This window comes from Impatiens glandulifera, chromosome 4 (genome assembly GCF_907164915.1).
Source record: "Impatiens glandulifera chromosome 4, dImpGla2.1, whole genome shotgun sequence".
Taxonomy (NCBI): domain Eukaryota; kingdom Viridiplantae; phylum Streptophyta; class Magnoliopsida; order Ericales; family Balsaminaceae; genus Impatiens; species Impatiens glandulifera.
In genome coordinates this window covers 8,995,174-9,006,544 of record NC_061865.1, presented here as the reverse complement: position 1 = coordinate 9,006,544, position 11,371 = coordinate 8,995,174, and the positions used below count along the sequence as shown (strand labels likewise).

Below are 11,371 nucleotides of genomic sequence, written 5' to 3'. Positions count from 1 at the left end.
ATTATCTTGATTTAAATATTTTATAATATTTTTATTTATTAAATATAAAAATATTTAGGTACTATACATAAAAACAAAAATCAGTTTTTTCTCATATCCTATCACACTCATTTTTTTTTACCCAATTTTTATCCTCAAATAACCAAAAGATGAAACAAGCTCTTATTATTGGTTTATATAATTTTACTTTTTAAAATTAAACTTGTACTTATTTCATTTTTCAAATTTTGTAATATTAAATTACAATTCTCTTATTTAAGAGTACAATTTAGTAAAAAATATCCTTACAAATCCCTACTTAGTAGAACAACTGCTCTTCTTCGTCTTCAACCTAGCAGCTTCCAAAAACTGATCCATAGCTCTAACAGAAGAACCCTTAAAACTCCCATCATCTCTAATGGCATCTTTAATCAAACTCCCAACTTCACCAGCTTTCCTCCTCATTTCCATCCCAATCTCACTCCCCTCTTTCATAACCTTCCCAATCTTCCTTTCAATATCCTCTACCCTTACTTCAAAATTCGTCCCCCTAGCAACCTCCACACAAACTCCCATTTCCTCCTCCAAAAATTTCGCATTAAAGAATTGCTCCGCCGCCATCGGCCATCCAATCAAAGGCACCCCACAGCTTAATGCCTCCAATACCGAGTTCCATCCACAATGCGTAATAAATCCACCAACTGAATTATGCGATAATATCTCCATCTGAGGCGCCCATTGAACCGCAATCAATCCCCTGTTTTGATCATTACATAAACGGTTCATAAACCCCTCAGGCAGCCACTCATCCGGTTTGAATTCAGAGTTTATGTCAAATCCTAGAGGAGGACGAACAACCCAAATGAAATTCAATTCCTCAATTCGCTCAATTGCATTCGCTAATCTCATCATCTGAGTTGCTGTAATCGTGTTTTGTGAACCAAATGCAATAAACAGAACTGAATTCACTGGTTTTGAATCCATCCATTGAACACAAATCTCCCGGGAGACACCTACCTGTTTCTTTCCATTATCTCCAGAGAGAAGAATCGGTCCAATTGGCCATACCGGAATACCCAGTTTACGTTTGAAGTAAAGAAAACCTTTTTCATCAATCATATCCACAGAATTGAACAAAATCCCATCTGAATTCCTCCACCCAGGAAGATTCTCTCGTTGAAAAATCGACCAATCGTCTTTCCCATCAGCAGCAAGGAAGCTAGCAGCAAGCTGAGTAACATGAAAAGTCCCAGCTTCAGGGAAATCAGGAAGTGAGAATTCCTGCAAAGAGTTACTTTCACGATGGGGAAGATTAAGCCAGACTGAATAATAACAACCCAAACCAAACCCACCTGCACCACTGAAAATAACATTAAAGATTCCCAATTCAGATGAAATTTGAGCAGACCAACCAAAGAATATATCAGCGATAACACATAACGGCGATTCATCTCTATCTATGAGATTAGAAAGGATATTTCGAAAAGGTTGTTTGAATGATAGAGATGCTTGGAGGAGACGGATGATTAATGGGTAAGGGAGAGTGTCTGTGTTTTCTGCTGTTGGTGGGAGGCCGTGAGAAGTTGGATCAAAGGGGATCGGGAGAAGACGAAGAGTTGAAGAAGGGGGAATTAAGGGTTTGAGGTTTTTGATGTTGAGTGGAGTGGTGATGAAGATGATATTATAGCCTCGTTTCTCGATTTGAAAAGCTAAGGCTAGAAATGGGATTATGTGACCTTGTGCCATGAAAGGGAACATTACTATGCTTCCTTTCGTCTTCGTCTTCTCCGACGACATTTCTCTGTCTTCTGTGATTGATTGTGAGGAGAGAGAGACGGTCTGGTTCAGGTACATTCCGGTTTAGTATAAATTTTAGACTAATAAATTATGATTTAGTTAAAGTCTATTGATTTGGTTGGATTTAAGTTTGACTAGGATATTTTTTTAATAATTAATAAAAAAATAATGTTATGATTAGGAAAGATTATATATACAAAATTATAAATTAATTGTAAATATTTACTTAATTTAAATTAATTATTATAATATTAATTAATAATCTTATATAAATAAAAAACAATATGACATGATTTTTAAATTTTTTAAATTTAATTTAATATTTATTTTTTTTAATTCTAAAAAAAATAAGTAAAATTACACTAATTTATACATTTTATTTATAAATAAAAAATATTTAAACAACCCAATTTCAGATCCTGGATCCTTATATATCTAATCTAATCCAAAATAAAAAAAAAATGTATTTTTTTTTCACTAGATTATTGTAACTCACTTTTTTTTTATATCTATATATATATATATTCTACATTCTTTTCAGCAACTACAAGAGTAATTTTTTTTTAGAAAAAGTAAATAATTTATAATTATTATTAGACAAATAAAAAAATAGATTTATTGACTATATTATCTTATCATTATTATAAATAAATAAAATTAATTTATAACAAAAAAAAGTATTATTAACTTTTTTTAATTAGGTTATTTGTAAAAATAAATAAAAAAATATAAGTGAGATAAGCATTAATTAGAAGAAAAAAAATATAGAGCAAGAGATTATGAAAAACTAGATTATCTAAATCATATTAATATAATTGTTTGGATTATGAATAAATATAATTTAGATTTAGTATGAATTGGATAAATTAATTTTACCCATTTGTTGAAATTAGGGCATAAATAACAAATAATTTGTATCTAGGTTTAGGAAGTTTGAAATAAAGAAGAAAATCTAAAAATAAAATAAAGATCTACAATTATTTGTTGGTGTGAAAAGGGAGTGTGGAAGTCTTAGTCAGCCAATTTGGACAGAATATATTGGTGAACGGTTTCTTTGTCAAATACATTTATTTTACTTTTCTGACCAATACCATTTATTTGATATTTTGTTTCATTTAAGTATATTATTTATTTATTTTAAATTAAATAAGTAGCACGCATCTTTATTAGTTTGTAGTCATGTTCCCACTAACTTAATTTATCTTTTTTTTAGTAAAAATAGAATTGTTTTTTTTGCTTTGATACATTACTTATTTATTAGTGAGTTATTTAATCTTATCATCTCCAAAAGCAATTTTGTTGCTTCATTTAAGTTTGTTATTCAAATTCCAATTTAACTAATAAAATTTTCATCAATTTTGATATTTTTGTAAGTCAAGTTTCTTATTAAAACAGTCTTTTTTTTTTTACATCTTAAACTTTTCTTTTCGTTTTGATAGATACTCTAGTTTTGTTTTTCTTTATTTCCTTTATTTATTGCTAAGAAAACAAATTAATATTATGATTTAGATCATCAAATACTATGATAAAATGAAAGAAGGGATATTAGAATTAGACACAACAATTGAGCTAAAGCTTAGAGCTTGAAAAAACATTTCTTATATGAACTAGGATAGTTGCAACTTTCTTCGAAAGAGAAAACTTCTTGTCGCAGGTGTTTGTGTTTGGAATTGATCATAGTCGATCGAGTCCTGAGCTTAATCGTAAAACAAATATATTGTGAGATGATTTACCATACGAGCTCGTTATTATGCTGACAAAACAAATCTGTTCGTGAGACAATTTCATCATACTAGGCTTGTTATTACACTGACTTTAATTCAATATTACATGATCAACACTAATCAAAATACATCTTTACGTAATCATATAAAATAAAATAAATGTATGGAAATATATTAAATGAATTAACAAGGATGATGAGCCTACCTTAGTCCTTTATACATATTGACTCAATGATATGAACAATTTAGAAATTTGTCAATAAATATTTATTTTGCAATTTTATTTTATCAAATTTGTAAAGTTTTTCTTAAAATATTACAAATAAATATATTCACTTTTATTTATATAATTTTTTTAAAATTTAATTGCATTTTTCATACTAAATATAAATAAAATTATTTTCACAATTTATTTTGATAATTTTTAAAAGGGATTGTGATTATGATTAGTCATTTCATATTACAATTTATTTTATGTTATTTGTTATTTTATTGTTACTTAAGAATGTGTTTTGAAAATTGTTTTTTTGTCATAATTATCATTTAAATCTCAATTGTTTTTGAAAGTTTTAAAATATATTTTTAATATCTAATATAATTTTTTTGATTGAATTAAACTTTATTTTATAATAGAAAATACTAATATTTTTGTTTTGTTTAAATTCAATTGACTTAAAATATTCACATCAGACAAATTTAAGTTTAATTTGAAAAAAAGGTTAATTTTTTTTTTCAACAAAAGCTTGTTAGGTAAGAAATTAGTTGTTTTTATTTTTTATTTTTTGGTTTTGATTCATGCTGTATTTGATTTATAATTTATAATAATTTGTAACCCATGGATAGTTCAAATTATATTAGCTAGTTTCCTAAATAGCTACTTTTTATTTCACATATCTACTTTTTTTTTCCAAATAGGCCCAGCCCAACGAGTTATACAAACTATTTATTTTCTGTTTTAATATAATCACTTAAAAATATGAAATCTTGTTTTTGATAAGAACAATATTAAAATTAATGAAATTTTTTAATTAAATTATGAGAATTTAAAATAAAAAATATTAGTTATATATTCTTATTATATATATAATTATGTATAAAATTTAATCTAAGAAAAATTAATAAATAACATTAAAAAAACGAAAGATACAAAATCAATTTTATGAGTTTATTTATTTTAATAAGTAATGATTTATTTTTAAATTTATAAATATAAATTTAATTTATTTATGTAAATAATTTATGAAATTATAAAAAATTATGATCATAAGTTTAACTTATAATCCTTAATCTCGTTTATAATAGTAAAATTTTAAAGTAAACTCGATATTTTAAATGTAAATTAATACATATATTTGACTTAACTCAAACATCAGGATAAGTATATAACCATTTAACTAAAAATGGTATAATTAATAAAGTTATACATTAGAAGACATATTTTTCTAAATTGGTTGAGTGTGTATATTGATTATATGTTTAACCCGATGAAGTTAATTGCATTCCCAATAATTTACGTTCTAAAAAAAAAAAAAAAGAAGTATTGGTGCATTATTGTGGGAATGTATTAGTTTCAATCAACACTTCTTTTAACTTTAAAAATACATAAATAACATAATATCAACCATTCTTTTATTTATTAATTCCATTGAACATTATAAATAATTTATAATACATACCGAATTAATAGATAAGTTGAACCTAATAAATCGTATGTAAAAAAAATAAAAAATATTATATTCAAATATTAATTTAAACAAAATATTATTTTAAAATATATCTTAATTATATAAATATTAAAATATTTAATAACTTTATGTTCAAATTCAATTTCACGTAAATAAAAATAAAAATTATGAACAATAAGGTAAATCAAACAATCCTATGAAAAAAACAGTCCAATTTATTGAGCAGAAATCCAAACTCTTTTTCTTCAGACATGGCTGCGAATCCCAAACACCCGTGCCCTTCACTTTCTCTCTCACACACACATATTACAATTTACAAAATATATTTATGGTACATCAACAAATTAATAAAATATTAGCTTTCTTAATCATAGTTAGTGATATATAAAATAAAATAAAATAATATTAATAAATATATATAAACATCAATGTAAAAACAAAGACCATGTAAAAACAAAGACCAAGCAAGTGGCTATTGATATTTAGTGAATCAAACAATAATGTTGTATTTTTTTAGGTTCATATTATCCACATTTGTTAATACTTTCGTTTTCTTTTAATCAAATAGCGACAATTATCGCTAATTTGTATCAATATTGACGTTTTTCAAATTAATATATGAACTCATTCGATGTTCGTTTTTGCAATACTTTATCCATTTGGCTAGAACATAGTTATATTCTTTGATCTTGATCCATTTGTTTGTTAATATTTCATTTTTTGGTACTCACCAATTAATATCGAATAGTCAAAATTAAAATTTAAGTGATTTGAATTATGATGATGGCAAAATAGTAAAAAACGAATCATAATATAAATTAAAAAGAGTTCAAATTAACATTGATTTTATCTTGTATGATTACTTATCTTGATTCAAGTCTTTTGTTTTGTTTGTATTTTATTCAACTTAAGATAACTTTCATAAACCATTTTCAATATGGAATAAAAAAGGAAATTGTAAGAAAAATTATATAAAAAATAAATTAGAACTAAAATTAATAATAATATTTATTATAATTTAAAAAGTGACATTTGGTTGATGGTCTTTTGAGGAGTGTGGTTCCCAATTAGATGGTCAACAGATTTCAGCTTGGAAAACACAAAAGGAAATCGCCCCAATTCTCACACCCTTCTTGAATTAATAATATTTATAACTATTAATATTTAATAATAATATAATATGTCGGGTATTAATTATATAATTTACATTTAAATTAATTTAATTTAATGATGTGTTTTTGTTTGTCCACATATAGGCAGTCGCGCCCGGGGATCTACAAACATGGTTTCTGGTGAGTGCACACATTTAATTAAGATCAATCCAATCTACAAAGCGTGCATCAGAGTTAAGGATCTGTTTGTTTCAAACCCTAATTTATTTTCTTATTATTAATAAATTGTAATCGTAATCGCAACACGCCAATACGTCGTAAATATGTAGCGGCCATCAAAACAATATTGCCCGAAGATCTAATATTTGTACGAAATAACCTAAAACACTAAATCCTAATCTTCCGTCTCAATGCTAAATCAACATGCTATAATGTTACAAATATTTTGCGATAAAATTACTAAACTAAAAATACCCATTTGAAAAAAAATGAAAAATAAATTTACCCAATCGAAAGATGATAATTAGAATTCACTTTGCGTAGAGAGTTGGTCTAGGGTTTGTCCAAGTGAAAGATGTTATTGTGGGAATGCTGGGTTTTGAGGAGTCATGTATTGTATTAATCGAGGGAGATCGAGTTCCAATAAATTAGTTAAACCATTAATTCATTAATTAATTTCAAATATATAAATTCATTCATTAATTCTAGAGAGAGATTGGACTTTTTTTCATTTGGAATTGTGATGCATGTTTGATCTTTATAATTAGTAAAAATAAAATAAAATATGCATGCATGCATGAACAAACTCATGTAAATTTAAATACATTCATGTACCATTAACTTAACCATTTATTTATTTATTTATTAAAATACTCATAATTTCATTATATTTTTGAAAAAAAAATAATTTGAAATGGGTACATTAGTTTTCGAGAATTAAACACCGTCCAATTTAGAATTATTTCGCAATTGTAAAATTTAAATTTGGCGATATTTAGCTTTATTTTGTCATTAAATTGTTGTGTAAATTTACATCTTTGTACAACTTAGTTTCAATTTATATATAACACAATGAAAATTGTTTTTTAATATATTTTAATCCATATTTGGCTCATTTAATGATTCTCTTTTGGGTATTGGAAATTTGTTAAGTGAGGTCGGTTAGGAACCCTAGAACAAGAGAGAGAGAGTGAGAGAGGGAGAGAGAGATATTTAAATAGCTCATATCTTATCTCATTCCATTTATTTCTCAAATATCCTTTTCACTTACTTTGCTTCATTCTCTCCATATCCTTTCTCATGAATTGTTAAAGAAGAAGAAGATCAAGAACAAGAAGAAGAAGAAGAGTGAATTATTACATGATGAATTCCAACAACTGGCTTTCGTTTCCCCTTTCTCCATCTTCAAATGTTTCATCTCAACCTCATCATTTCTCCCTAGGTTTAGTCAATAATGATGACATTCATAATCCATTCCAAACTCAAGGTATGCATGTTTCTTCTCAAACTAGCTATTAAATTATCTCAATGGAAAAAGGGTATCAAAATCTGTGTTTATCTTACTTCACTTGTTTTTGAGTGGTTGGTCGGTTCACTATTTTTTCGATATTTGTCTGTGATTTGTGTCAGATCTTGATACTTAGGAACTATGTTGTATTTTATAATGATTTGTTTTTGTTAGATTAATGTATCATAATCTTACAATCCCTGCAATATTTCAATCAATGAAACTAGTTTTTTTTTTTTTAAATGGGGATACTATATATAATATATTTTTGTATTTATGATAGTTTTTAATGATTTCTTTTATCAATAGATTCATTCTCCAATGTAGTAATAAATTACAAAGATTGTCTTTTTTTATTCCTATTTTGACTAAAGTAGTCATAAGTTATAATCAAGACAAAAATACACATTTGATGTTCATTTACATTTGTGTAAAGATTTAATCTATTTGAGTTTTTTTAATCTATTACATAAATGTAGATTGGGGTGGAGGGAAAGTTCCAGAAATGGCTGATTTTCTAGGTGTAAATGCAAAGTCCGAAACTCATTCCACAGACATAGTGTCTTACGACGAAATGCAAGCGAACGTCACGCATTATCTTTTTCAAAGTAACAACTTGAATAATCCAATTCAAAATCATTTGGGACTCGTGACTAGTAATAACGGGACTTATGATTTTCAAGAAAACCCTAGCAATTTGCAATCTTTGACACTCTCAATGGGAAGTGGAAAGGGTTCTTCCTCATCTACATCCGATATTATGGCTAATGCTGATAACCCTAGTATTGCAAATAATGCTATTGTTGAAGTTGTTGCCCCTAAAAGGACTTCGGATACATTTGGACAAAGAACTTCAATTTATAGAGGCGTTACAAAGTGAGTATTACTCCTTTTCTTTTAAATTATCATAAACTTGATATTTCTTTTGTTTTATAATATGTTTTTCGTCTTCCTTGTTCGTGTTCTTGTTTATAAAGGCATCGATGGACCGGAAGATATGAAGCTCATTTATGGGATAATAGTTGTAGAAGGGAAGGACAAACTAGGAAAGGTCGTCAAGGTGTGTATATATCGATGAAATTAAATTATGTTTTTACATAAAGATTGATATTATTATCAATTTTTTTAATTATTTTTATTTTGTATTTTGCTTTCGGGTGGAATATTTGATGTTCATCCTCATCTTTTCCAGTCTATTTAGGTAAGTACTTAATATTTATCCTTGTAATGATTTTTATTTTTAGGTATATATATAAATATATATATATTTTAATTTAACTTTTGTTGGTTTATTTTTGTAGGTGGGTATGATAAGGAGGATAAGGCTGCTCGGGCATATGATCTTGCTGCCCTTAAGTATTGGGGTACAACCACAACTACTAATTTTCCGGTAAGATTTTGGTTTTAAAAATCCTTTTTTAACAACATTCGATCGAACGTATGTAATTTTTTTTGTTTTTTAAGCGATATCAAAATACTCAATATTAAAGAGTTTAGTAGACTATTTAAGTTCTTTTCAAATTGCCTGTCACTTTGGTCATGTAGTTTAAAGGTAATTCAAGTAAAGAAAATTTAACTAATAGAACAATGTTTCAAATTAGAAAAGTTTCTTCTAGCGAATGATTTAAAAAAAAAATGAATAATTTATTTTCAAAATTCATAACCATTTAATATTTATTTGTGTTTGCAGATTGCTAACTATGAAAAGGAAGTTGATGAAATGAAACACATGACTAGACAAGAGTTTTTGGCTTCAATTAGAAGGTATTTAATATATAAAGCACTAATTCCATAATTATTATTACACTTCAATTGTTTCATCTTCATATTCATTCCCTATGGGTTGAAAAAATTAGTTTAATCCTAAATCTTCATTATTACACTTCAATTGTTTTGATGTTATGTTACAACTTATTGCTATTAGTCTGGTTTTGTTCATTTTATCTAGTGATTAGGTTAACATTTCTTGACCATGTTCATAATTTTAGGAAGAGCAGTGGTTTCTCGAGAGGAGCATCCATGTATCGTGGAGTTACGAGGTAATTTGAATAAACATTCTTTAATTTTTTTTTTTATATTAAGAACAACAATAAACCAACTAAACACGAAATAATGCTTCCGACTATGAACATATATATTTAGGCATCATCAACACGGAAGGTGGCAAGCACGCATTGGTCGAGTGGCGGGAAACAAAGATCTTTACCTAGGAACATTTGGTAAACACTAGTTTCTTAACCTAATCAACATACATGCATGTCTATATTTGTGATGTTTAGTAAAAAATCTTTAATTGATTATTATTCAGGCACGGAAGAGGAAGCAGCCGAAGCATACGACGTTGCAGCAATAAAATTTCGTGGCCTAAATGCTGTAACCAACTTTGACATGAACCGATATGATGTAAAAGCGATTCTCGAAAGCAGCACACTTCCAATAGGTGGAGGGGCAGCCAAAAGGCTAAAAGAGTCCCAAGCCATCGAATCTTCACGTAGACGCGAAGAGTTAATGGGCTTAGCGAGTTACCATTACTCGAACCCAAACCCGATTCAAACCCTACACCCCTCGCTCGATCAAGCCCAAACTGTTCTATCCCTACAAAACCACCAAGACTTATCTAATCAATATCCAACCTCACAAGAAATAACACATTATCAAAACTACATTCAAACCCAACTTCAAAACCACACCCAATCCTCATATGGTTTGTCACCAGTTTACAATGGTTATTATCAAGGGTTTCATGGGTTGATGAACGGTACTGGTGATGCCACGCCATCATCATCATCTATGATGGATCTTAATAGTCCCGGGGCGAGTTATATGACTATGGGTGGGTATACTGGGCTTAATGGACTTGGGGCAAGCTCTGGTTCTGGTTCTAGTTTTGGTTTGAATGTAGGTGATGGATCGGGTCTTGATCCGAATTTGGGTTTGGTTAAGGTTGACTATGACATGGTGGGTGGGTCGGGTTTTGGTGGTTGGTCGGCTGGGGAGTCGGGTCAAGGGGGGAGTTTTTACAATGTGGAATGAGTAATGATAGGATTAGGATTTTTTTGCTTTATTGTTAAAACTTAATTAAGTTAATTATATGAATTGTTTATGGTTTGACATTTATTCCATAAAAATTAATATTGTTTTTAATAGATTGTGATGTTGCAATTATCATTTTTTGTTGTTGAATTGTTCTCTATGATATATATTAATGTTCTAACATATAACCACTTTTATGTTAAAACAAATCATAATATTTTGTGATATTTTTTAAGGGCATGCTTGATAAAGAAAATAATTTAATATAAATGTTTAGTTAGAGAATTTAATTAATGAAAGTAAATTATATCCAATATATTCTATTATATTTTATTTTAAATAATTTATATATAAATTTGAAATTGCTTAATTAACTTATTCATAAAATAAAATTATTCTTAAAATTTAATTATTATAGTTAGTTGAAATTTTAAATCTTATAACAAAATAAGAGTATTTATTAGTGCATCATTTTGATTTGTAATAGGAAATTCAGTCATTTAGATCATTTTTTATAATTTGACCTTTTATTTG

The 11,371-nt window shown here is 27.5% G+C and overlaps 2 protein-coding genes across 2 annotated transcripts; one reads left to right on the top strand and one right to left on the bottom strand.

The window, feature by feature from the left end:
- Nucleotides 1-175: 175 nt before the first annotated feature.
- LOC124934956 (UDP-glycosyltransferase 92A1-like) lies at nucleotides 176-1,821 on the bottom strand. The gene has a single exon (XM_047475438.1). The coding sequence runs from the start codon at nucleotides 1,774-1,776 to the stop codon at nucleotides 295-297; it is 1,482 nt and encodes a 493-aa protein (XP_047331394.1). The 5' UTR covers nucleotides 1,777-1,821; the 3' UTR covers nucleotides 176-294.
- Nucleotides 1,822-7,659: 5,838 nt separating this feature from the next.
- LOC124936718 (AP2-like ethylene-responsive transcription factor PLT2) lies at nucleotides 7,660-10,837 on the top strand. The gene is made up of 9 exons (XM_047477238.1): nucleotides 7,660-7,783; nucleotides 8,284-8,680; nucleotides 8,782-8,864; nucleotides 8,997-9,005; nucleotides 9,106-9,194; nucleotides 9,495-9,568; nucleotides 9,793-9,843; nucleotides 9,947-10,023; nucleotides 10,113-10,837. The coding sequence occupies exons 1-9, from the start codon at nucleotides 7,660-7,662 to the stop codon at nucleotides 10,835-10,837; spliced, it is 1,629 nt and encodes a 542-aa protein (XP_047333194.1).
- The last annotated feature ends 534 nt before the right edge of the window (nucleotides 10,838-11,371 follow it).